We start from the raw sequence: 27,185 nt of genomic DNA on the forward strand, positions 1-27,185 counted from the left end.
CTTTCTAGTGGTTCATTGGAGATAAGAATCTCACAGACTTTCCTGTCCTGGCTGTCTTTGAACCTCGATCTTCAGATCACAGCCTCCTGAGTAACTAGAATTACAGGCATGAGCCACTGGTGCCTAGCTCCACCTTGTGTGTGTATGTGTGTGTATAGCTCAGTCTCAACAAGATTCTTCACAAATCAATGAAACAGCTGGAATAGACCTGCTGTTGTACTTATTCCCTTTGGGATGCAGTAGTGGGGGTGGGAGGAAGGGATGTGGAACGCACATGCACGTTCATATATGTGGGTTCACTCAGGTGCCGGGGAACTGGCTCAGTCCTGGCTTTTGTGGGTTGGTTGGGGTCTACCCTGTGCCCACATTGAATTATAAAACCCTTTATAATCAGACTTGTTTTTTCTTTTTTTGGGGGGGGGGGTCCGGTCATGGGGCCTGAACTCTGGGCCTGGGCGCTGTCCCTCAGCTCTTCAGCTCAAGGCTAGCGCTCTACCACTTGAGCCACAGCGCCACTTCCGGCTTTTTTCTTTTTTGCTTATGTGGTGCTGAGGAATGGAACCCAGGGCCTCATGCATGCAAGGCAAGCTCTCTACCACTGAGCTACCTTCCCAGCCTCAAAATTGTTTTTGTCAAATGCTCACTTGCTGGGAAGAGGTGGAGTGAGAGAAAGAAAAAAAAAAATCAGAAGTTGGTGAGAAATGAGGGTACACCTGGGTTTTAAGTCCTGTCTAGCCACCCAGAGCTTACCCTCCTGTCACCTGAGATTACCCACAACGCTGCCACCTGTGATGTGTCCCTGTGGAAGAGCCAGGGTGCCTTGAGGGCTGAGGGGATTGAGCCTGCAGCTCCATGCTGAGGAAACTCAGGCAGATCTCTAGTTAGGTAGAGGGTGGGCTCTGCTAAGCACGCAGACCCCTGAGCTAGGCACAGATCTGCGCCTCCTGTGTATCAGGGGTCTGGCCTTGGCATCAGCAAACTTATGTCCATCCCCAGTAGTTCCGATCAGAGAGAACTCTGGATGAAATACCCTGACTGCCAGCTTTGAAGGCAAAGGGACATGCTATCGTCAACAAGGAGACCTGGGTAGGCCTGAGGTGGGGCACACTGAAGCCAAAGGCAGAAAAAGAAGCAAAAGGTAACCAGGCAGAGGAGATGGGCAGGGAAGAGATCCTTCCAGAATGTTCAGGAAGCAGATTGGCTACTTACTGCCCGGGGTGCTGGGTAAGATCAATTTCTCGAACCCTGAGCTCCTTTGCAATAAAGCAAGACTGCTCGTGCACTGATGTCACTGGATGGAGATAAAATGCTTGATTCAGAGCGTCCCATGTAGTGAGGGCTACAAGCATTAGCAGATAGTACTCAGGTTTTTTATTTTATTTTTTATTTACTTATTGGTTGGTCGTGGCACCTGAACTCTGGGCCTGGGCACTATCTCTCAGCTCTTCACCTCAAGGCTAGTACCCTACCACTTGAGCCACAGTGCCACTTCTGGCTTTTTCTGCTTATGTGGTGCTGAGGAATCGAACCCAGGGCCTTGTGCAGGGAAGGCAAGCACTCTACCACTGAGCCACCTTCCCAGCCCTCGGGTTTTTTATTTTATTGCTGATGTTGGGATTTAAACTTAGAGCCTTGTACTTGTTCACCTTGCTTTCTGGGCAGGCACTCTACCGCTTGAGCCACGTTTCCTGCCCAGCTATTGATTAATTTGGAAATAGAATCTCTCAGACTTTTTCTGTCCCCTAGCTTTGAACTGCTGTCCTCCAGATCTCAGTCTCCAAGAGTAGCTAGGATTACAGATGTGAGCACCCAGCATGTTTCCTTTTTTGTCTTTTCTTTTTGAAGTACTACGGTTTGAGCACAGGCCCTTGCATTTGCTAGCCAGGCACTCTGCCACTTAAGCCATGTTCCCAGCCCCTGTATATATTTTGAACTTGTTAGTGCACACAAATCTTTTTTTTTCCCCAATGCTAGTTCTGGGGCTTGAATTCAGTGTCTGGGCGCTATCTCTGAGCTCTTTTGCTCAAGGCTAGCACTCTACCACTTTGAGCTCCACTTTAGCTTTCTAGTGGTTCATTGGAGATAAGAATATCACAGACTTTCCTGTCTGGGCTGGCTTTGAACTGCAGTCCTCAGAACTCAGCCTCCTGAGTAGCTAGGAGTACAGACCTGAGCCACCAGCACCCAGCTCCAGTAACAACATCATCATCATCATCATCATCATCATCATCATCATCATCATCATCTTCAGAGAGAGTGTGAATAGCAAAATGAACCCCATGTTTTCTCCCCTTCTCTACCTAACATGCACACCTGTTTTCCTCTAGTGTTCCCCAATATTATAAATATTTTGAGTCAAATTGAAATAATTTTATAGTGAACACCTGTATAACCACCCTTGCTGTATTTACTTTCTCATATCTGTTTTCTCTAAATTCTTCATTTCACCTAAATTGCAGACATCAGTATCTTAACCTCTTCCACCAAAAACTTCACATCATTAACTGCAGTGTGTTCTGGAGAGCTGGGGGAGAGTGGGTACCAGGATTTGTACTCAGAACCTTGCCAAGCTCATTCAGCTTGCTGGTTGGTCAATTAGTATGCCCTCCAGCCTGTCTTTTTGCTGGTCCTGGGGCTTGAACTCAGGACTGGGCTCTGTTCCTGAACCTCTTTGTGCTCAAGGCTAGCACCCTACCACTTGATCCACAGGGACACTTCTGGCTTTTTCTAAGTAGTTTATTGGAGATAAGAATCTCATGGACCTTGAGGCTGGGAAGGTGGCTCAGTGGTAGAGCGCTTGCCTTGCATGCCTGAGGCCCTGGGTTCGATTCCTCAGCACCACATAAGCAAAAAGAAAAAAAGCTGGAAGTGGCACTGTGGCTCACGTGGTAGAGCGCTAGCCTTGAGCTGAAGAGCTGAGGGACAGTGCCCAGGCCCAGAGTTCAGGCCCCACAACCAGACCCCCCTCCAAAAAAAAAAAAAATCTCATGGACCTTTCTGCCCAGGTTGGTTTTAAACTGCAATTCTCAGATCTTGGCCTCCTGAGTAGCGAGAATTACAGGTGTGAGCCACCGTACCCAGCTTCAGCCTGTCTTTTTGCTGGTGGTTTTTTGTACCTGAACTGGGGCTTGAATTCACGGCCGAGGTTCTACCACTTGAGCCACATCTCCATTTCCAGCTTTTATTTTGCTGTCCCATTGGAGATAAGAATCTTATGGATTTGTCTGCCCAGGCTGGCTCTGCACTGTGATCCTACCACTTGAGCCATAGCAGTACTTTCAGAATCGAACCCAGGGCTTCATGCATGCTAGGCAAGCACTCTACCACTAAGCCACATTCCCAGGCAGAACTGTGATCCTTAGACCTCAGTCTCCTGGGTAACCAGATGATAGGCGTGAGCCATTGGTGGTCAGCTGCTGAACCTGCCTGGGCTAGCTTTGGACTTTGATATTCCAGATTTCAAGCTTCTGAGTAGCTGGGTACAGATGTGAGCTACCAGCCTGCCCATATTTTTTTGAAGAAAACCTCAGAGCCGCTTAATCATTTTGGTCATGAATCTTTTTAGTTCATATCTTTAAAAGAGGAGATGAATGTTTTCTTTTGAGCCATTGTCCTAATGCACACAACAATAGCCAATACACCCAGGATTCCTTGAATTCATCGCTTGGAACCTGGATGATGTCTTAGAGCCAGTTCATCAGGAAGTCTGAAGTCTGAAGGTGTAATTATTTCCACCCCCTCTCTTTATGAAATGCCAGCTACTTGTTGGAAAAAGAATAGGGATAATTTGCTGGTAAAATTGGTCACATTCTGGATTTGACTCTCCTGACTCTCTGCCAGAGATAAGGCAGGGATGGGGAACCTCTTTTCTCCACAGGGCCATTTGGACATTTCTAGAACAGCATTGGAGCCTGTCTTGCCATATACCAAATAATTTTTCAGGCTAGAGACAGCCCTTGGGCAGAAAGCTCTCCCCACCCCCTCCTCTCCCAGGAAGGGGTTGGCTGAAATCGGACAGCTGGAGTTCTTGGCAAAAGCAGTTGCTCTGTGGCTCCTATCTCCGCACAGCCGCCAGAACGCTATGATGTCAGGAATGAGCTGGGATTATCAACCCCACCCACCCGTGCACCAGTGGCTCATGCCTGTCATCCTAGCTACTCAGGAGGCTGAGGTCTGAGGATCGTAGTTTGAAACCAGCCAGGGTAGAAAAGTCCCTGGAGACACCTATCTCCAATAAACTACTCAAAAACCAGAAGTAGCGCTGTGGCATAGGTTCGGTAAGTCATTGAGCATGGATGGTGAAGGATGTGGGTGCATTGCTGCTTCCATGAACCCCGCACGTGCCACAAACGTGTGACTTTCATTGGTCCTTCCGTTCCTCAGAGAGAGTCTATGTGACAGGCTGGGGATTTGCTTGATCCCCCAACCCCCCAATCTATTTACAGAGTCATGAATAACCCTCTGGCAGCCTCCAGAGATGTCAGTGATGTTTTTGTTGCAGATGCCATTATGACCTCATGATGTTTGAAAAGAGATTTGGCATATTTCAATCCATTTTTTTTTTTTTTTTTTTTTGTCGGTCGTGGGGCTTTGAACTCTGGGCCTGGGCACTGTCCCTCAGCTCTTTAGCTCAAGGCAAGCGCTCTACCACTTGAGCTACAGCGCCACTTCCGGTTTTCTGGTGGTTTATTGGAGATGGGAGTCTCACAGTCTTTCCTGCCTGGGCTGACTTTGAACCACGATCCTCAGATCTCAGCCTCCTGAGTAGCTAGGATTACAGGCGTGAGCCACCAGCGCCCGGCTTATTTCAATCCATTTTCATCAGCCTCCTCCTCTTGCCCTTCTCCTTGGGCAGGCCAGGCTCTCGGACCCAGCCATTTCCACAAGGGATTCCTTCCATGGGAAAGCTTCTTAGAAATCATAGTCTGGTACATAATCTGGCATGCGGGTGAATTTCTTTGTTCTTTCTGATTTTTTTTGAGTAGGATCCCACTACGCAACCCACACTGGCCTTAAATGTTCAGTCCTCCGGCCTCAGTCTCCCCTTCCCCAGTGCTGAAAGTACAGGTGAGTGCCACCATGCCCAACTGTCTGTGAATTTCCTTTTGGTTCCTCTGTGTATAATGGACTAGAGGGATAAGACTGGAGGGCAGGGGGATAGGTCTTGAGGCTTGTGCAGTGGCCCAGGTAAGAGATAACAGAGCTTGAACTTCCATAAAGCTCTTAGTGCCAAGCCTGGAACAGTGTGGTTCTATGTGAGTGCATCTTGATTGTCTGCTTTGTGTGTGTGTGTGTGGGGAGAAGGGTCAGTCAGTCATTTGGTCATGGGGCTTGAACTCAGGGCTGGGCACTGTCTCAGAGCTCTTTTTTGCTCAAGGCCAGCACTGTACCACTTTGAGCCACAACTCCACTTCTGGTTTTCTGGTGGTTCATTGGAGATAAGAGTCCCAAAGACTTTCTTGCCTGGGCTGCCTTTGAACCATGATCCTCAGATGTCAGCCTCCTGAGTCCCTAAGATTACAGGCAAGAGCCACCAGGTCCTAGCTTGTTTTTATTAGTTCACTTAACATCACCAAAGCTATAAGACTGGTTGGTGCCCTTATCACTGGTGTTTTGGGATTTATTTATTTATTTTTTTGGATCGGTCATGGGGCTTGAACTCTGGGCCTGGGTGCTGTCCCTCAGCTCAAGGCAAGTGCTCTAGCCCTTGAGCCATAGTGCCATTTCTGGTTTTCTGGTGGTTTATTGGAGATGAGTCTCACAGATTTTCCTGCCTGGGCTGGCTTCCAACTGCAATCCTCAGATCTCAGCCTTCTGAATAGCTAAGATTACAGGCATGAGCCACCAGCATCCAGCTCATCATCAGCATTTTTTTTGGTCCAGTCGTGGGGCCTGAACCCTGGGCCTGGGCGCTGTCCCTCAGCTCTTCAGCTCAAGGCTAGTGCTCTACCACTTGAGCCACAGCACCACTTCCAGCTTTTTTCTTTTTCTTTTTGCTTATGTGGTGTTGAGGAATCGAACCCAGGGCCTCAGGCATGCAAGGCAAGCGCTCTACCACTGAGCCACCTTCCCAGCCCATCATCAGCTTTTTTTTTTTTTTTTTGTACTGATGGCCTACCTTGCCCCTAGGTTCCTAGTGTCATTGAGGTCGCTGAGGCTGGGAGTGGATGTGATTTGTCTAGGACTGGCTCTTTGTGGGTGGCTGAGCTGTGTATCCTACCTGAGGCTCTGAGTGCACCTGGCTGTAGCTGAAATGGGCAGAGTGGGCCTGGGAGATCTGATCCTCTGAACTCTGACCCTTTTTGGTCCAAACACTGCCTTCCAGACATATCCCCAGCTGTGTGTGAGTAGAGACTGTTGATCAGAGAGGGCGTTGAACTTGCTTAAGACTCACCCAGCTTGTGAGTGGCTGAGCCCAGATGTACACACAGGTCCGTGTCCAGGGAACCGGTCGGGCTGCTAATAATGCCTTGTATCTAGATGGAGCACTGTGCTGGAGCGGGGAGCTCCATCCCCCACCCTGGCTGTGCTCATCTGTTAAGCAAAGCCAGTGGGTGGGCATTGTCACCCCACCCCCACCCCCACCCCCACCGTGGGCTGTAGGCTGGAGCAGGCAGATTTTGGAAAAACAAAAACAACAATACAACCCTACCATGACCTGTAGTCCCAAACCTCTGCTCCTGCAGGCCAGAGCTACGCATGCCCTGGCAGCCACACCGGGCTGTTCTAGGCACTTAATTATCTCTGCACCTGTAGAAGCACCTTGCACCATCTTCCCGCCCCCCCCCCCCCCTTCACTGGCCACCCAGTGGCTTTTCCTAGTACACTTGATTTTCTCTTTGCTAAGCGCCCAGCTTGGCCAAACCCAACTCACGCTGAGCCTAGCCTTCCCCTCCCCTCCCTCCAGGCATCTAAAGGTTAGGCCCGAAAGGCTCAGTCTGTTTTCCTGTCTACCTGTCAGGATTAGACCATTTCAGACCCATTCCCGACACACAAGAGTTGGGCAAGGCGGGGTGATTGCGTGACAGGCCGCGTAGGCTTTAGGACAGGATTGTGGCCAGCTGGAAGGAGGGCGACTCTGTGGGCTGGAAAGCCGCCCGTGGCATAGAAAGACTACAAGTAGCTGTTTATAAGTTACAAGTTTACTTACACTCAGGTAGAAGGCTGAGCCAGGACCTTCCAGAGAGAGTGAGCGGCAGATAAAGCCACACTGCGCGGTGCTGGGAACAGCAGCCCAGCCGGGCCGCCCAAGCCCCTCCCCCATGGCCTGACACACACACCACCGGCCTCTCGCTGAAAGGTGACACTCCATAGGCTCAGTTCCCTTAGTCACCCTGTGGGTGCCTGTCAGACTCAAGGAGAATGGAGCTAGTGGCTCTGCCCCAGTGACGGTAAGTGACAGCAAGCGTTCTGGGTGGAAGGAAGGAAAAAAAAAATCCCAAAGTGCAGAGGAGCCATTGCTGGATGATGATAGGCTGCTCCCTTTGTCCCTCAAAGTCCTGGCCAAGAATGTATGTGTGTGTGTGTGTGTGTGTGTGTGTGTGTGTGTGTGTGTGTGTGTGTGTGTGTGTTGTGTATTGGGGGGGAGGAGGGAATAGGAAAAAGCATACCCCTTCCCCCAACCTACCAGTGTCTTGTAGCTGCTGGCCAGCACTTGTTGGAACACAGGAACTTCCCGAGTTTATTCATTGTGCCCAGCCCCTGCCGGCCCTGGCAGCTGTTACTTGGGTTTCATTTGTAAAAATAAGGCTGGAGAGGAGGAATAGAGTGTTGTTGCTCCAAGGTAGAATGCCCGCCTCGCATACGTGAGGGCCTAGGTTCAATCCCCGAGCACCACAAATTAGTAAAGAAGTATCGGTAGCTTTGGCTGGCATCCAGTTTTAGATCGCCTGGGTTATTTCAGCAAAAGGCAACAGCTTGCCACAGGAAGGCCATAGGGGATCATTGGCAGATACCTCAGCCCACCCTCTGGGCCTTTGCTGGTCATAGACTCAGACCCCTTGAACAGTGCTCATTCTAGACCACTGTCCATGTCTGGCATTGTTAATTTATGTATTGACCTATGGCTCCATCAGGAAGATGTGTGTCTGAATTTAGGAGCTTATCTCAGTGAGCTGTGTAATACCTTCTGCCCTATGGAATTTATTCATATCCATTTTCAACGTCTGGGGAGGGTATGGAAAGTTGGGCCAGGATTTGAGCCAGCACTAAAGACTGAGCATTTCTGAGCTACCGTTTCTCAAAACAGTGGAATAATAACAACAGTGTAACACTAGCAACATCCTCGAAGTTGTTCTGTGGTTTGGAGCAAGGTAGGGTAGGAATCTTGGATGCTGGGGGGGGGGAGGAGGAGGGGGCGGTGGGGGACAGGGGACATGTATGTGAAGCGCCATGCATGAACAACTACCATTCAGAGAACAGCTCTGAGGCAAGAAAACAGGGCAAGAAATCATGTCTCCATTTTACAGAGAAGGAATCTGAGGTCCAGTGGGTTTCTTTGGCTTTCTCAAACCGTGTCTGTACTTGGAGAAAAATTCCCTGGTGTTAGAACTTTGAAAGAAAAGGAAGGTGAGTGTGGTCATGCAGGTAGCCCTGGCCTGGTGGGCCTGGGGTATGGGAGAGGACCAGTAGATCTGAAAGGATTTGCAGAATGAGAGGAGAGGTCTGGCTCCACCATTCACTATGGGGTTCTGGGGTTCTACTTTCAAGCGTGGCACTTAGCACACCGTCCCTGAATCCCCTAATAAGCTTTTTTTTTTTTTGTCCAGTCGTGGGGCCTGAACTCTGGGCCTGAGTGCTGTCCCTCAGCTCTTCAGCTCAAGGCTAGCGCTCTACCACTTGAGCCACAGCGCCACTTCCGGCTTTTTTCTTTTTGCTTATGTGGTGCTGAGGAATCGAACCCAGGGCCTCAGGCATGCAAGGCAAGCGCTCTACCACTGAGCCACCTTCCCAGCCCCCCCTAATAAGCTTGTGTCTGCCCCTCTGAACCTTCTCCTTGTATCTCTCCATATCAGACTTCTTTTCTTTTTTTTTTTTTTTATGTGGTGCTGAGGAATCGAACCCAGGGCCTCAGGCATGCAAGGCAAGCGCTCTACCACTGAGCCAACTTCCCAGCCCCCTCAGACTTATTTTCTAATGCAGTGAGAAAATGCCTGATGCTGGGTCTTGTATAAAGAAAAGAGGTTTACTTAGCTCACAGAGGGGAAGGGCCCCAGAAGAAGCCATCCTCTGCTCAGCTCTGTTAGGGTCTTTCTGCCAATAGCACAACACGGTATCGTAGTGGGAAGGTAAGTGGGAAAGAGACCATTTGGTGACACAGGAAGACAAGGGGCAATCAGGTGCCTGGTATGCTTTATTTATTTATTTATGTATGTATCCATCATGGGGCTTGAACTCTGGGCCTGGGGGCTGTCCCTCAGCTCTTCAGCTCAAGGCTTGTGCTCTACCACTTGAGCCTTGAGCTGAGCTGCTTGCGGTTTTCTGATGGTTAATTGGAGATAAGAGTCTCACGGACTTTCCTTCCTGAGCTGGCTTTGAACTGTGATCCTCAGATCTCAGCCTCCTGAGTAACTAGGATTACAGGTGTGAGCCACCGGTGCCTGGCAGTATGCTCTTTTTATAACAGTTCATTTCCACAAGCAAAAAAATCCTAAGTCACTTTTCAAGACCAGCATGAATCTTCCAAAGATGACGATGCCTTTATGACTTAATTATCTCTTTAGGCTCCATCTCCTAAAGGTGCCACTACCTCCCAACACTGCCCCCTTCTGGGACCTATGGGGAGTACACTCAAATAATTTCCAAACCACAAATCACCACGGGGTCCTACATCCAAGTCCTACATCAGCCATCCATTTTTTCTAGCAGCCAGATCCCCTGTAATTTTTCAAAGACCTTATCTAAAACATAATAGGGCTTTCCAGCGACAATACATAGCAAGAACGCATCCTCAGAATATGTTTTTGTTTTGAATTCCATTCTCAGCAGTAGCTTAAATATTTTCTGATTGGGGGAACAGAAGGAGGCCTAGCAAATAAATCAATTGTATCCACTTAGCTGTTCTTTCTCTTGATCTTCAATTTTACACCTTTGTGTCTGGAACGCCCTTCTGCAGGGCGCCTGGTGCTCTTGAACACAGGTTCAGGAACAAAACCCTGAAGTCAAAATTCCAGCTAGGCCTGAGCCATTGGTTGGCGCTCAATGTGTGGGCGTGGGGTTTTCCTCTCATGAACTCTGTCACTGAGCACTCACTGCATGCTGGACGCAAGGATCTTGAAATCAGTGTTCCCAAGGGCCACTCAGTGGGTCAGGGAGGACGAGGACAGTTGGAGCAGCAGGTTTCCACCTGGTGTTGTAACCAGGACACAAATCCTTACCCTGAGGCTGAATAGAGAGCCCTGAGGTGTGGCTGGGGGCAAAGGATGGGGGTCACAGGGGTGTGTGTGTGTGTGTGTGTGTGTGTGTGTGTGTGTGTGTGTGTGTGTGAATAGTCACTCCACAGAGTTAGAAGGTAGCTTACACTCTGTCATACCCTTCTGCTTCAGGAACTGTAAAACTTGAACCTGCTGGACTTTTGGGGGACTCCAGAGGTATCTTTTGCACATTTTTGCCAATACCATGTGCTAATTACTAATTTCAGATTGTTTCCCAAGGGCCTGGCTGAGCCAGCAGCTTCGGGATGCTGACCTTTCTGACTGACAGTTTCTTCCTTTTTTTTTTTTTTTCTTTGTCATTCATGGGGTTTGAACTCAGAGCCTGGGAGCTATTCCTGAGCTCTTCTGCTCAAGGCTAGCACTCTACCACTGTGAACCACAGTGCCACTTCCAGTTTTCTGGTGGTTCATTGGAGTCTGCTTGGGCTGGCTTTGAATCCCCAGCCTCAGATCTCAGCCTCCTGAGTAGCTATAATTACAGCTGTGAACCACCAGTGCCTGGCTTAGTTTAGTTCTCTCTCTCTCTTCTCTCTAGTTTCTTGAGGATTCACCAAGTGTAAGGTGTACAGTAACAGAATAAAGCCTGTCTCCTAGGAGCAGGATGGGTGAAGGAGGCATGAATATGAACACCAGTTATCTCAGCAGCATTGGACACCTGCTCACTGGGATGTTGTTGCTGTTGTAATTGTTTTGTGGTGCTTGGGATGTGACCAGGACCTTGTGGGCATGCTAGGCAAGTGCTGTATCCAGAGCCACATCTGCAGCCTACCTGAGGTTGGTGGAGCTGAGCGCTTGCCGCCTGAGCCAGGAAAGAGCATAAGGCAGAGTTGGGCCAAGGTTGGAAATCTCTTTCTAGTGCAAGTCCCCATTGACCTAAAGACCTCTGCTCAGTTCCTCTCGCCTCCTTCCTGTAAGCACTACCCTGGGGTTTGGTCTTCCGTTTATTTCTGTACAGTTTTGTAGATTTTTAATGTTACAGGTTAATACTTTGAAAACGACAGCATTTACGTCCTACTTATTTTGTTGTGTGTTCTACCTGGAAAAGCACCCTTGCCAACATTTTCTTAGTTCTTGCCCCAACAGAGTTCAAGAAGTTCTTGGCCAACGTATTTCCAGGAAACCATGAGAACTTTTCCACTTCCCTTCAGAACGCTGTGTCTAAATTACAGAAGAGAAAGCCAGAGATATCCCAAGTCGATCTCACTGTGTGTTTCGTGGGTCTGACTTTGAAATGCTTCCAGTACATAACTAGGGTAAAAGATCGACTCATTGATTGACTGTTTTTTTTTTGCAGTGCTGGGGATAGACGCTCAGGGCCTCACGCATGCTAGCCATGGGCTCCACCACTCACCCCCAGATGCAGCCTGCAAAATGGGTCCGAAGTTGTCAAAACATGCTCAGTGCTGGGTGTTGGTGACTTGCGTCTGTCCTCCTAGCTACTCAGGAGGCTGAGATCTGAGAATTGCAGTTCAAAGTCAGCCAGGGCAGGAAAGTCTGTGGGACTCTTATCTCCAATTAACCACTAGAAAACTGGAAGTGGTGGTAGAGCACTAGCCTTGAGCAAAAGAGCTCAGGGACAGTACCCAGGCCTTGGATTTTTCCAATCCCCAGGATTAGAGGAAAAAAATCATGGTGTGTTAGGGATTTTTGCAGCTTCCTAACCATCACTACCATCATCAGCTGTATGAACATTTCTATCACCCCAAACAAATCCCTCACCTTTAGCCAGGACCTCCTCCTACCCCACCCTTTACTTCTAGCAACTAGTAATCCTCTTCTTATCTCTATAGATATGTCTGCTTTGAGTATTTTGTTGCTGGCTTTCAAATTCATCCACCTTATACAGTATGGATTAGTGCTACACTCACTCCTTTTATGTTGTTGTTGTTGTTGGTCATGGGGCCTGAACTCTGGGCCTGGGCGCTGTCCCACAGCTCTTCAGCTCAAGACGAGCACTCTACCATTTGAGCCACAGCACCACTTCTGGCTTTTTCTGCTTATGTGGTACTGAGGAATCGAACTCAGGGGCTCATGCATGCAAGGCAAGCGCTCTACCACTGAGCCACCTCCCCAGCCCACACTCACTCCTTATGGCTGAATAATATTCCATGGTGTAGATGAACCACATTGCATTTGCCTGTCTACCAGTCAGTGGCTATTGCGTTTTCCCACTTTTTTGGCATCATGCATCGTGCATTAATGTCTTCTTCTCGTTCAGTTCTCTGTAACAGGAGTGTCTGTGATCTGGGCTGACTCTGTGGTCCTAGTATTGTGGATCTTAATCTGTGTGTGATGTTGTAACCTGGGTACCTGAGTGTTACAGCAGGAATATCTGAGACCGAGCAATTTGTAAGGAACAGAGATTTATTTGTTCCAATTGTAGAGACTGAGAAGTCCAAGACCAAAGGCAGAGGGATGGCAGAGCCACACAGGACCAGCCTCCTTTACCAAAAACCCCCTCTCAAGGCTATAAACCCTCTACCATGATGACAGCATGAATCCCAGCCCTCTTGGCCTAATCAGTTCTTAAAGATCCCACCTCTCAACACTGTCACATTGGGGACTCAGTATCCAACCCACTGAAAACCCTAACATATACCCTGAGAGAGATGAAGCAGGCTCAGAAGCATCAAGGACTGTGCCCAAGGCCACACAGCACGTTGTGGGTCTTGTTGGGCTCACTGCCTCTCAGCCTGCTAGCTCCTGTGGGAGAGAAGTCACTCAGTAAAAATCTCTTTTCTTTTACAGATTTTCTGAATGGTCTTGCTCCTTTTCCTCTCTTGCCTGATTTTCTCCTGCCTGACGTTTTCCTGGTTAAAAATCTGGAGAAAAATGACAGACTCCAGCCCAGTGACCAACAGTAAGTTGGAAGCGAGTCTCATCCTGAATCAGGAGCCCATTCCAGCCTCAGACAACTCAGAGGAGCAGCTGCAAACAAATGATGGTGACAGCTCCCAGCCAAAGACTCCTAAACAGGCCGAGCCGGCCTCCCATAAAAGCCCCAGCGATGCCTGTCAGCAGGAAGACTCTCAGACCCCACATTCTTCCCATGACACCTGGCCCACTCCAGAACTGCAAGTCAATGGGACAGAGACCCAAGGCCCAGAGCCCCCAGACACCTACGGCCTGTCCTCCCCAGCCAAGCCCCAGGGCCAGCGAGCCAGATCCCCATCCAAAGAGGACAAGAAGCAGGCCCACATTAAGAGGCAGCTCATGACCAACTTCATCCTGGGCTCCTTTGATGACAACTCTTCCGATGAAGACTCTGGGGCTGGCATTTTACGAGAGTCTTCCCGAAAGGGCAGTCGGGCTAGCCTGGGCACCCTGTCCCCAGAGGCTGCTATGATTGCAAGTGAAGCTGACACCCTTATGCCAGCTATGAGGTAAGAGCGGCCATTCTCTTCCATCTGAGGCAATGCCAATAGTCAAGGTAGCTGTGTTTAAAAAGAAGAAGGAGGATCATGCCTGTAATCCTAGCTACTCAGGAGGCTGAGATCTGAGGATCGCGGTTCAAAGCCAGCCCGGGCAGGAGAGACCGTGAGACTCCTATCTCCAATAAAACCACCAGAAAACTGGAAGTGGCGCTGTAGCTCAAGTGGTAGAGCGCTCGCCTTGAGCTGAAGAGCTAAGGGACAACGCCCAGGCCCAGAGTTCAAGCCCCACGACCGACAAAAAAAAAAAAAAAAAAGAAGAAGGAGGAGACGAACCAGAGGATGTAAACCCGCCTCTTTGTTCACTGCTTGGCTGGGTAGTAGTCTGGTGTTCTTTTTTGTTGTTGTTGTTGGTTGTGGGGCTTGAACTCTGGGCCTGGGCGCTGTCCCTCAGCTCTTCAGCTCAAGGCGAACGCTCTACCACTTGAGCCACAGTGCCACTTCCAGTTTTCTGGTAGTTAATTGGAGATGAGTCTCACTTTCCTGCCTGGACTGGCTTTGAACTGCAATCCTCAGATCTCAGCCTCCTGACTATAGTCTGTTGCTCTCCCCTATCATTTTGAGGTCTCCAGTTTCTCCAGAACAAAAGGGAAACCAGGAATTTTAGCTGATTCTCCCAATCCTTTCTCCATTTTAAAGACTGAAAAGTAAGGGCTCAGGTGGGCACTGGTGGCTCATGCTTGAGATCTGAGGATAGCGGTTCAAAGCCAGCCTGGGCAGGAAAATCCATGAGACCCTTATCGCCAATGAACTACCAGGACACTGGAAGTGGCACTGTGGCTCAAAGTGGTAGGAGGGAGCAAAAGAACTCAGGGACAGTGCTCAGGTCCCAAGTTCAAGCTCCATGACCACCACCAACAACAAAAAAGAAAATGAAAAAGACTGAACACTAAGGGCTGGGGAATTGAGGTAATCCTGGGGTATTCATCCGGTGCTCTACCCTCCTTATAGGAATTACAACAAAGACAACCAAAAGGCAATGTGTGTTTGTGAGTCTGCCCTGGCCTTTCATGGCTTCCAAAGGGAGCCCTCTGGGTTGTTCTGTCCTGCAAGGCCAGCTCCCAACCACTAGCCTCTTCCTGATGCTCCCTAGTAGGAGACTGGCAAGCATGGATGGAAAATGCCCATGTTAAAGCTTGCGTCCTGGGCACAAGCTTTCTCTGAAGCCATCTTTAAAGGGACCTTTTCCTTCTTCCTCCATCCTCACTCTCACTGAGACTCAGCCTCAGCCCTCTCCCTGGGCCTGTGTATCTGCTGCTACCACTAAACTCAGTGAAATGCCCTTTTATGTCTCAAACTCCCATCATGGCCAACTGGTCTACCTTGCACTGAGAAGGACCACATGCTCTGCACCCACCATCTTACAATTCTTCACTGTTGGCTAAGGAGCAAGGTCTTCAATTTGTGTTTTTCCCTGGGTGCTGGAAATTCATTAGCGGGTCCTTCTATCCAGAATTACCTCCTCTGATGGGCCTTCCCTGTCACTGCCCCACCTTTAAAATATGCCCCCATCCCAGCCCCTTGTTTCATTATTGTTCCAGTTTTTGTGTTTTGTCTCCCTCCTGGAGAGTATGTCTGTACTTATTTGTTTTTTGCTGGTTTCCTTCCTTCTTACACTGCTGGGCAAAGTCCATGAGTTCAGGGCTAGGTTGGTGGCAATGGTCTATTTTTTTCCCCACTGCTTTGTCTAGTACAGACTATGAAATGCATGAATGAAGTGAGCAATGTGGGCTTGCCTCACCAAATCCTGTATATCAGGATGTGAAAAACACTTGAACAAGTATGGAGATGGATGGATGGATGGATGGATGAAGAAATGGATGAAGGATGAATAGATGAATGGGCCTCTTGCTGGTCTTTAGCAACAGTAATATTTTATTCCCATAAAACCTTTCTTGCATATATTGTATAACTTTGTAGACTATCCTGGAGTTAAGTTCCAATTTTAGGAATTAAGCTGCAATTTTGGATTTATCTTTTGTCTTTAATATCATTACAGGAAGTCAAAGTTTCTCCCTTTTTCCCACCTGATGAGTGCTGGCTACCATTATGGACTTTGTGTACTCTGTTCTGGTTTCTCTTAGAAGAGAAACCTTCCCTTGGGTTCATCTCAGGTCAAGGGTTGAGAATGTCCTGTCCTGTCCTTGGTCTTGGAAAGGATCTTTGAAGGTTAGAACCCCCATACAACTCTTAGAAATGGAGCTGAAGGGAACATGACAGGATGTAACAAAATAGTTGCTTACACAGTCTCTGAAAGGAGGTCTCCCCACCAAGCCTGCTGTTCAGGATGGTCCTGCCCTGTGAAAGAAGCATCAGTATGCTCTGAGATGTCTTGGACTGAGATGCCCAGGTCCAAAGTCTCTTCTCACCATCTCGTTCCCCTAGCAGCTGAGGATGCACACTGCTGCAGGGTAGGCTCAAGATCACTCGGAGTTAGTATTGAAGCTTATAAAACTCAAGGTTCTCTATAACTGGTGAACTTTTTCACTGATGAAACCTGTCCCGAATCCGTGTGAATTATTTAAGAGTCTTTTGATTCCTTTTGCTTGTGTGAATATTTTTCCTATTTTCTGTTGCTGAAATACTAACATGGATACAGAATATAAAATTTTATCTTCCTAAAAAAAAAAAATTCCATGTTCTGAAACTCCTTGCAGTTTCAGTAAAGGACTGGGGACTGTAACGTTCAGTCTGGAAACACAGAAAATGTTTCAACTTACTTGTATGTGTAGGGAGAGAGGGAGGGAGAGAAAGAGAAGGGGAGGTCCCCAAATAGTTAATAATCATTATGTAGGAGTTGAAGACCAGCCTGGAAAACATAGGGTTAGGAAAAAAAAAAAAAAAGGAAACAAGATGGCTCTCACGCTCTATGCCCATGTAAGTGAAATCCCTTTCCTAAGGCCCTGGTGGCATTAGCTGTGTCAGTCACCTTTCAGGACCTGGTGAGATTAGGTGTGTCAGTCACCTTTAAGGACCTGCTGGAGTACAGTGTGTCAGTCCTTCTGGCTGTATTCCAGGGCAGAGTTTGGAAGAAGAATAAAAATCTAGAACAATACAAGGAAACCAGTCCTCTTCTATTTGGGTTTGAGTAGGGCAGGAATGCTTTGCAATTATCTTCATTTCCCTTTTGGTATTTGTTTGAAATTAATTTAAAAAAACACGATAAACAAAACACCTTAGCAGATGAATGATGGTTGTGTGTAGGTAATTTCTGAACTCTGGAGGCTGAGGCTTGGAGGATGGAGACTTCTAGATCAGCCTGGGCTATACCAAGGATGTGAACCCTCCTTCTCCCTCCATAGGAAGAGTCTGTCTAAATAAACCAAAAAGAAAAAAAAATCGCCCTAAAGAGGGTTTTTTTTGGGGGGTGGGGTAGGTGGGAGGTCAGGTGAAGATACTATCCTAGAGAGCTTTCTAGAAACAGTTACTGAAATGTTATTTAAGAGCTTGAGGGTGTGGCAGGGGATTGCTGATCACCTTGTAGTATGAATTTAGCTCTCCCTCAGGTGTGGCCCTGGTGGTTCTTTTGCAGGGAATGTTATCTTTTGGGCCAGTATTCGCGTTTTTTTTTCTTGTTTGCTTGCTTTTATGAACATAGGTTATGTGTCATTATTATGATTAAATTTTTTTTTTTTTTTTTTGCCAGTCATGGGGTCAGAACTCTGGGCCTGGGCACTGTCCCTGAGCTCTTCAGCTCAAGGCTAGCACTCTACCACTTGAGCCACAGCGCCACTTCTGGCCTTTTCTGCTTATGTGGTGCTGAGGAATCGAACCCAGGGCCTCATGCATGTAAGGCAAGTGCTCTACCACTGAGCCACCTTCCCAGCCCCCATATGATTAAATATTTTTATCGCGATCTTATTGATTTATTTTACTGTGCTTGAGATGGTGCTAAATAAAAAGTGTAGCAGAGCCGGGCGCTGGTGGCTCACGCCTGTAATCCTAGCTACTCAGGAGGCTGAGATCTGAGGATCGCTGTTCAAAGCCAGCCCGGGCAAGAAAGACCGTGAGACTCCTATCTCCAATAAACCACCAGAAAACCGGAAGTGGCGCTGTAGCTCAAGCGGTAGAGCGCTAGCCTTGAGCTGAAGAGCTGAGGGGACAGCGCCCAGGCCCAGAGTTCAAGCCCCACGACCGACAAAAAAAAAAAAAAACAGTGTAGCAGACCTTAGGCAGACTTCGTCAAACCCGGGTGCATCTCTTGATAGTTCTGCCCTGCTTTAGGCAGGGGTTGGTTTGGATCTTTGTCCTCCGTTGTATTGCTGGAAGACCTTCCTTCCTTTCTCCCTCCCTCCCTCCCTCCCTCCCTCCCTCCCTCTCTCTCTCCCTCCCTCCCTCCCTTCCTTCCTTCCTTCCTTCCTTCCTTCCTTCCTCCCTCCCTCCCTCCCTTCCTTCCTCCCTCCCTCCCTCCCTCCCTCCCTTCCTTCCTCCCTTCCTCCCTTCCTCCCTTCCTTCCTTCTGCAAGTCAGTTTGTCCCGTTGGGCGAATGCACTTCCTCTGTGTATTGGGAATAAACTGGATGTTAACCTCGGTCGGAGTCTATTTAGGATCGGGGGCCGGCAGCTGGGTCCTTTCCTGAGCCCCAGTGAGGGGATGGCAGGAGGGGGAGAGAAGGAGAGGGGGAGAAGGAGGAGAGGAAGGTGCGCCAAAAACCTACCCCTCGGGGTCGAAGTGAAAAAATCAGCCAAGACGGGAGTTTGGAAGCCAGAAGTTGACCTGGCAATGCGGGCTCTCATTTGCAATGTCTCCCATCGCGTGCGTGTGTGTGCGTGTATGTGAATAGGGCCACATGTAGGGGTAGGCAATCGTTAATTCTGTTTTAAATGGGAGGAGCCGAGCAGGAGAGCAAAGGCGGTGTTTTTTAATTGTTCTTCCTCGGGTGCTCAAGGTCAACCGTGGTCAGCCATGGGGGGCGTGGCAGGGCTGGAGTGGCACAGGGGCGTGGCCTACACCAGGGGCGTGGCCTGCCCCGGGGCGGGGCTTTGGTGGGCGTGCCTTCCCGGGCGGGGCGGGGCGGAGCCCGGGCGGGCACATGGGTCCCCCGCGCAGGCTTGTGCAGGGGGGCCATTTCGGGATGGAGCAGGCGCAGCACCGAGTTGGATGTCCGCCCGCAGTCGCCAGACGCGGCCCCAGGCGCTCTAGGACAGTGCCTCGGCCTCTCGGTCGTGACCCGGCTACCCTGATGGGCCTCAGGGCTGGGGTCCGCTTTAAGGGCTTAAGGGGTGCGTGCTCTGCACCCCTGCAGGAGCCTGGTGGGATTGGCCGGCGGGTCGGTCAACATGAGCCCGGCCAAGTGCAAGGTCTGCTTCTCTGATCGCCCCGAGAAGTAAGTAAGCCTGCAATTTTTTGTGACTGTTGCTTCTTACAAACTCATGCAAGCCCCCCTTCCCTCCAAGTCCCAGGTCAGGCTGTATGTCCTCTTAGCACCCCCTTTCCTTTGACCCCCCCCCCTCCCCAACCAAAGAAATGCAAGCTTAACTTCGGCTGTTGGGCAGATGGAGCCCACTTTGCAAACTCTGTCAGGCCTTGGCTGGAGGAGGAGGAGGAGGCCAGACCTGACTATTTGAAATGGAAACCCTGGGGAGACCTGGACTGGAGGCTGGCATTCCTATGGGAGCGCATTTTCTGATCAGACTCATAGGCATCTCGGAGTCCCTGAATGTCTTAGTCCCACCCAGACATGATTTGGCCTTTTTCTTTTCATTTTGTTATACTTTTAAACTGTTGCCAAAATAATGCTGTATTTGCTGTTGGAAATTCAGAAACTCAGAGATAAACAGAAAGGAGGAATGTGAGTCACCATAATTCCTCCTCCAGTGACCTACAGTGGTGTGTCTTTGTAATGGTAGGTGCAGATGTTTCAATGTATAAAGTTGAATCATGTTCCCAGCACTGATGGCTCATGCCTGTAAGCCTTACTACTCAGGAAGCTGAGATCTGAGGAGCAAGGTTCAAAGACAGCCTAGGCAGACATCTCTGAAAGACTCTTATCTCCACTTAGCAAAAAGCTGGAAGTGGAGGTGTGACTCAAGTGGCAGAGCACCCTCCTTGAGTGGAAAAGCAATGTCAGAATGCAAGGCCCTGAGTTGAAGCCCCAGTACTGGCACCAAAGGAGGGGGGGGAGGGGAAGGAAGGAAGTTAGGAAGGAAGGAAGGAAGAAAAAGAGGAATCATGCAAAATATAGTAGACTGTTGTAATTTGCTTATGTGTGTGTGTGTGCACACGTGTGCATGCGCGCGTGCCAGTCCTGGGGCTTGAAATCAGGGCTTGAGTGCCATCCCTGAGCTTTTTTTGCTCAAGGCTAGTGCTCTATCACGTAAGCCACAGCACCACTATGGCTTTTTGGTGGTTTATTGGCAATATAAAGAGTTGTGATCCTCAGATCTCAGCCTTCTGAGTAGCTGGGATTACAGATGTGAGCTACTGATGCCTGGCCCACAAATAAAGTTTTATTGGAAGATAGCCACATCATTAACTTGCATTAGTCTGTGGGTCCTTTTGTGCTTGATTGGTGGAATTGTTTAGAGGACAGAACTGGCCCAGAACACTTGAAATATTATGGATTGCCAGAAATGCTTTGCAATCCTGCTTTACCCCATGATGTCCAGGGTGTTGCTGTAACAGGATGCATCTTAAAATTTAAGCTGCCTTCCCCCCCACCCCCCCCAGCATGTTGAGGAACATCTTGTAGGCCAGTCACTTCCTGTGTCTGTAAACCTCCCATGTACACACATATATGTGTATATGAACCATCCTTGGGTAGCAGGAATGACCCTTTGAAGTCTGTGGGAAGCAGGACCTCTACCTCCCAGTGGGGGTCAGTGGGGGTAATTCAGGTAGACATCTTGTCAGTATGACTGTCCTTTTATCTGTGGTTTTGTTTTCTGTCACAAGTGCTCAAATGGTAGAGCATCTTCTTAGCAAGCTCAAGGCTCTGAGTTCAAAACCTAGTACTTGGGCTGTGAATGTGGCTTAGTGGTAAAGTGCTTGCCTAGCATGCATGAAGCCCTGGCTTTGATTCCTCAGTACTACGTACACAGAAAAAGCCAGAAGGGGTACTGTGGCTCAAGTGATAGAGTGCTAGCCTTAAGCAAAAGAAGCTTAGGAACAATGCCCAGACCCTGAGTTCAAGCCCCAGAACTTGCTAAAAAAAAAAAATTTAAAAAAAGCAAACAAGCCGGGTGCTGGTGGCTCACGCCTGTAATCCTAGCTGAGGAGGAGGCTGAGATCTGAGGATTGCGGTTCAAAGCCAGCCCGGGCAGGAGAGACCATGAGACTCCTATCTCCAATAAACCACCAGAAAACTGGAAGTGACACTGTAGCTCAAAAGGTAGAGTGCTTGCCTTGAGCTGAAGAGCTGAGGGACAGCGCCCAGGCCCAGAGTTCAAGCCCCACGACCAACCAAAAAAAAAAAAAAAAGCAAACAAACAAAAACAGAACTGGTTCCCTCCCAGCTTATATTTCCTCCTCCTTTTCTTCCCCTTTCCTCCACTATCATATCATTTTAGGTCCGGATTCCACATATGAGTGAAAACATGCAATATTTGGCTTTTTTATTGTTGTTGTGGGCCTGGAGCTCAGGGCCTGGGTACTGTCCCTAAGCTCTTTTTGCTCAAGGCTAACATTCTACCACTTTGAGCCACAGCACCACTTCCAATATTTGGCTTTTTTGAGTTTGACTTACCTTGCTCAACATGATGATCTCCAGTTCCACCCATTCCCTGCCCCTCCAATAAACAGCATCATTTCATTCTTCTTTAGGGCTGAATAGCACTCTGTTGTATGTATATCATTTCCGTGTATCCTTGATCCACTCATCAGATGTGCACCCAGCCTGACCCCACAGCTTAGCTACTGTGCACAGTGCTGTGACAGATGGGGGTGTGCAGGTTTCTCTCTTCTCTGTTGATTACTCTCCAGGAATGGTATGTTGGTGGGGTTATCATTTCCACCGGCAGTGTGTATGGATTCTTTCTCCCCCTAGATCCCCTCCCCAGCATTCACTGCTGTTTGTTTTCTTAATGATGGCCATTCTGACTAGGGTGAGGTGGAACCTTAGTGTGTTTTTTTTTTTTTGGCCAGTCCTGGGGCTTGAATTTGGAGCCTGGGCACTGTCCCTGAGCCTTTCTGTGCTCAAGGCTAGCTAGTGCTCTACTACTTGAGCCACAGCACTGCTTTTGGCTTTTTCTGTTTATGTGGTACTGAGGAATCAAACCCAGGATTTCATACATGCTACGCAAGTACTCTACCACTGAGCTACCTTCCCAGGTCTCTTAGTATGGTTCTGATTTACATTTCCCAGATGGCTAAGGTTGTGGAGCCTTTCTTCAGGGATCTGTTAGCCATTTGTACCTCATCAACTGGATTCCTTCAAGCAATTCATGTCAGGGCTGCAAACAGCTTCCTGGCTTGGGGGGCGGGGCAGCCCTCTGTTTTTGTGAGGGACCAAATAGTAAATATTTTCAGCTTTGTAGCCATATGGTCTCCACCAGCTCACTCTGCTCTTTCCTTCAGCCGTAACTACAATCAAGCAATGTTTCCAATGAGCTGAGTTTGGAATTTCACTTAATTTTCATGTGTCACAAAATAGGATTCTTTGGATTTTTTTTTTCCAGTGTGAACCCCTTTCTTGACCTGTCAGGGTACAGAAGCTCCTGGACAATTGGATTTGGTTCATGGGTCTCAGCTTATTCACCCCTGCCTTGATGATCTGGACTAGTGTGTGGCCCGAAACCTTTCCTAAGGGTCTGTTGGTCTGGGAGCCTTTTTCCTCCTCCTCCTCCTCCTCCTCCTCCTCCTCCTCCTTCTTCTTCTTCATCTTTTTTTTTTTTTTTTGCAGCACTAAGGTTTGAACTCAGAGTCTCGCTCTTGCTTGCGGGCACTCTGCATTGGGCCCTTACCCTCGACCCCAGGAAGCCTAGTTTTGTGTTGTTGAAAAGATACGTTTTGAAGTTATCTGCTGGACTACACAATGTCCCTTCTTGCTTTATGATAAGACAAACATTTGGCCCAGAAAGTACCTTTGCTCCTATCATCTGGCAGTGGGAGTGTTTGGCCCTTTCTGCTTCATGGGAGGGAGGAGAAGGTGGTAGATCTGAGGGTTGGATGTGGCCAGGGGCCTGTGTACCACCCTTGGACTGCTGTAATGGCCTTCCTACAGAGTGAACAACAGATGGTACAGAGTTGTGAGCTCCACTGTGGGCAAGCCCTATTATATTTGTGTGTGTGTGTGTGTGTGTGTGTGCGCGCGCACACACACGCGCATGCGCATGCACACATGTTTATATGTGACTAGAGCTTGAACTCAGATCTTGGGCACTGTCCCTGAACGGAGTTTCACAGACTTTCTTATTTAGGCTAACTTTGATCCTCGATCCTCGGATCTCAGTCTCCTGAGTAGCTAGATTACATGCAGGAGCGACCAGCCCAGGTTGAATCTTCCTCCTCCTCCTCCTCCTCCTCCTCCACCACCACTTCCTCCTCCTTCTCCTCCTTCTCCTCCTCTGCCTTCTTCTCCTCCTTCTTTTGTCATTTGTGAGGCTTAAATTCACTGTCCCTGAGCTTTTTTTTTTGCTCAAGGCTAGCCCTCTACCACTTGGAGCCATACAATTCTACTTAAGAGTCTCATAGATTTTCCTGCCGAGGCTGGCTTTGAACCATGATCTTTAGATCTCAGCCTCTTGAATAGCTAGGATTACAGATGTTGTTACTTTTTTTTTTTTTAGCCTAATCAATAGGAAATGCTTTCATTTATCTCAGAGAATCTCTGAACCTCAGTCTTCTCTGGAGCCAGTGAGGAGACACCTTACCACCCCTCCCCTGACCTCTGAGCATGCTCATTTCCTGTCCTCTCAGTTCAGTGCCCGCTGCTCCTCCTGCTGACAACGGAGTGCTGTTTGGCTGGCACCTCTGTTGTTGACTGCTACCCGAAGCCATTTCCAAAGTCCCGGTGGAACGTTTCAGCTTGTCCTGTTGCCCGGCTTCGGGTTGGCTGAAGGCGTAGGGCATAGCAGAGTTGTCCTTCAACTGAAGCAAAGGCTGGCTGGAGGTTGGGCTGTCTGAAGCCAGCCTCGGTTGGTCTCCAGCATTGTCCAAAAGAATTAAAATAGCCACTAGCTTAGAGACTGGACCAGACATAAAGCCACCTGGCAGGATTATCTATTCGTATTTGGGGTTCATAATGACGGCTTAGGGTTTGTGGGATGAAGGGGCTCTGTCACCACCTTAGAAATCAAAATGGTGATTGTGAATGGTGCCCCTGCCCCCCAGCCGCAGAATGGAGTTTTCTCCACTGTGCTTTAGGTCAAACTGATGGGTGATTGTATGTGTGGAAAAGGGAAATGGCAGACTTTCAGGAACAAAGGAACAGGGTCATGGTCAGATGGGGAGAGCATTTGCAGGACCTGGGCTCCACGGACCAGGCGACTCCAGGGCTTGGTGCTCTTGTGGATAGGGCTAAGGTTAGATCCATAGTCTCCCACCCTCCTGGCTTGCTGTGTTGAAGCAACTGTTTATTTTAATTTATTTATTTTGTTTTGTCAGTCATGGGGCTTGAATTCTGGGCCTGGGCTCTGTCCCTGAGCTCTTCAGCTCAAGGCGAGCACTCTACCACTTGAGCCACAGTGTCATTTCCAGTTTTCTGGTGGTTCATTGGAGAAAAGAGTCTCAGGGACTTTCCTGTCCTGGCTGGCTTTGAACGGTGATCCTCAGATCTCAGCCTCCTGAGTAGCTAGGGTTACAGGCATGAGCCACCAGTACCCGACTGATGTAACTGTTTATTTTGTGCCCGACACCCTTTTTACCTTTCCCTTCCCTTTCCCTTCTCCTGCAGCTAATACAACAAATGACAGCTGGAGCTGTTGGCCAGCTGGGGAGGGAAGTGGATGAGGTTGCATGGAAGAGCTAAAGCCTCATCTCTCCAGATGGGAAGGTCATAGATGGCGTCTCAAGTGGAATGATACTGTTATGATATGATGGCTGAAGTCTGTAATCCTAACTACTTGGGAGACAGTGATCAGGGAATCACAGTTCAAGGCCAGCCTGGGCAAAGAAGTTCATGAGACTCCATCTTACAGAAGATGGGTGGTATTGTATAACTAGAAAGGAAGTCTATAATACACTTAACGCTTACAGGCATGAACCTCTGGTGCCTGGCTTTTTTTTTTTATTATTCCTAAATTAGGAGCGGGCAGGTGAAGAGGATCCACACCGTCTGAGTTCATGCACCAACCCAGGCTTCGGTGCCGGCCCCCCCCCCCCATCTCCTCACTGATGGCCTCAGGGTCCCTGGGAGGTGAACATGGTAGCAGCCTGGAGCTCTGGGCTGCTCCATTGCCTTCACTCCCTCTGCACGGAGCTCTGACTCGTGCCTGAGCCTTCCCGCTCTCCCATGGCTCTGTCTTTCTCCACAGGCCGAGCATGTCAGGACTCCACCTCGTGAGGCGGGGCCGTGAGCACAAGAAGCTGGACCTGCACCGAGACTTCACCGTGGCCTCCCCGGCCGAGTTCGTCACGCGATTTGGTGGGGATCGGGTCATCGAGAAGGTATGGGGTCTGGGTGGGGCTGGGCTGGAGTGGAAGGACCCCTCTTCCCCTCGCCCAGGCTGTGGGGGTCCATCTTCCCATGACGCTTGTACTTAATGCTGGTGGAGCTCTTGGCTCCCACCATGGCCAGATGCCACAGGTGCATCGCCCCATTTCACAGGGAGGGAGGCCGAGGCCCCTGGACCTGTGAATAGACACAGAACCCTGAGCAGCTTTTACGAAAGGCTGCTTTCCTGGTTATTTGATACGATGCATACAACCCAGACACCCCCAGTTTAGACCAGTTACCATTTGTGAATGCTCACACCATCCCTCTTCTCTCTCACAAAAGCCCAGAACCCTACTCTTCGGTGGTTCCTGCTGTATTCCTAGCGGAACTGGATTGACATAGGTTGTTGCTAGAAAGTGGTAGAGCCAGGATTTGAACCCGGGTCACATGATTGCAGAGGCTTGGTCTGATCTATTTGGGAGCAGTTGAGCACAGCAACAGCATGGCTTATTGAGAGTGGGGTAGGAGGCCTCCCGTCACCTCCGCTACATTGTCCTGTCTCATTCAGCCATCCTGCATGTGCTGTTAGTGATTTTACAGATGAAGAGACTGAGGCTGAGAAGCTGGGATTTGAACTGGCTGTTGGACCCCAGTAGTGCAGTTTTCAGATTCCCCAGCCTGACTGGCTGAACACAGGCATGCTTCCACCCTGATCCAGATTTAATCACCTGGGAAGGATCCAGAAAGTGTGTTTTTGCCACACTTGGCCAGAGACCGTTTCACAGCCAGCCCAACTTGTGGCCGGCATTGAATTCCCAGGAGCTTAGGCCAGAGCGATGGAAGAGGCCTGGTATGCGTTCTGTCTTCACCTAGACCTTGGCTTGTCCTCTGCCACAGCCTGGGGATTAGAGCAGCCATTGGACCCTTCTCCTTGGGCTTCCTAGTGTGTTCTAGAACAGATAGGGGGCCATTCATTCCCCCTGCCCTCCTCTCCAACCTTTGCTTTGGTAATAAGGTCCTGGGCACTGTCCCTGACCTTTTTCCACATAGCTGGGATGATAGATGTGAGCAGCACAGCTGAATTTGACTGTCTCTAACCCTTAGCTAGGAGAATGGTAAAATCCTCTTTCAAAGGGAGGTGGTGAGGATAAAAGCAGGTAAAACACCCTTGCACTATGGTGTGGTATGTATTGAACACTAAGAAATGCCAGCGTTGATCATAGTAGTGCTCAAAAGCATGCTCAAAAGCCCGCCACTTCTTTTAAGCACTAAAGCAAAAAGAATTTTAACTAGGAGTCATTCTTTAGATCTGTAAAATTTTGGAGAGTAGCTTTTTATTGGAATTTTACATGCCAAGTGCCTTTCTACAGATTTGTAGTTACATTCCTTTGATTATAACCCAAATCATTTCTTTTTCCCCCCCCAAATCATTTCTTAAGCAAGTGTCCCATTATATTTTATTCCTCTGAGTAAATATTATCTAAAATAAAAATATTTAGTGTGGTGTGACAGTCAAGCATGAAAAGCTAAAATAACTTCTGCCAAGAGCAACTCTTATTTCAACTGTGAATGCCACCCAGTTGTAAAAATCACACTAGTTAAAATTGTAACTAAATCTAATTTCTGAACATTTGGATTTACATAGAAAATTGGAAGTGTATATTTGATTTCTGAAATAAATTTGTATTATTCAAAGGGGGGAAAAAAAAAGCCCGCGTCCTTGTCCCCTCATCCATTCACTCCATCATCCGTTCATCCATTCCCTCGGCCATCCATTCGTAGGGCTGGC

General features: G+C 48.8%; 1 protein-coding gene across 6 annotated transcripts in view; it reads left to right on the forward strand.

The window, feature by feature from the left end:
• Acacb (acetyl-CoA carboxylase beta) overlaps window positions 1-27,185 on the forward strand; it is an 83,153-nt gene that overhangs the window by 1,445 nt on the left and 54,523 nt on the right. For 2 of the 6 annotated variants that reach the window (XR_011366462.1, XM_069994670.1), the window contains exons 2-3: window positions 13,181-13,815; window positions 25,275-25,407. Coding sequence is in view for 5 of the 6 variants with exons in the window: in XM_069994670.1 (XP_069850771.1) it covers window positions 13,190-13,815; window positions 25,275-25,407 (759 nt within the window). In the remaining variant the exon portion in view is untranslated. Of the gene's footprint in view, window positions 1-4,985; window positions 5,068-7,169; window positions 7,392-8,300; window positions 8,313-13,180; window positions 13,816-19,042; window positions 19,190-25,274; window positions 25,408-27,185 lie in introns of those variants that run through there. The other 4 variants (XM_069994671.1, XM_069994672.1, XM_069994673.1 and 1 more) reach the window with 4 other exon arrangements.

This window comes from Dipodomys merriami, unplaced genomic scaffold, assembly GCF_024711535.1.
Source record: "Dipodomys merriami isolate MVZ:Mamm:240054 unplaced genomic scaffold, mDipMer1.0.p SCAF_45, whole genome shotgun sequence".
NCBI classification, from domain to species: Eukaryota; Metazoa; Chordata; class Mammalia; order Rodentia; family Heteromyidae; genus Dipodomys; species Dipodomys merriami.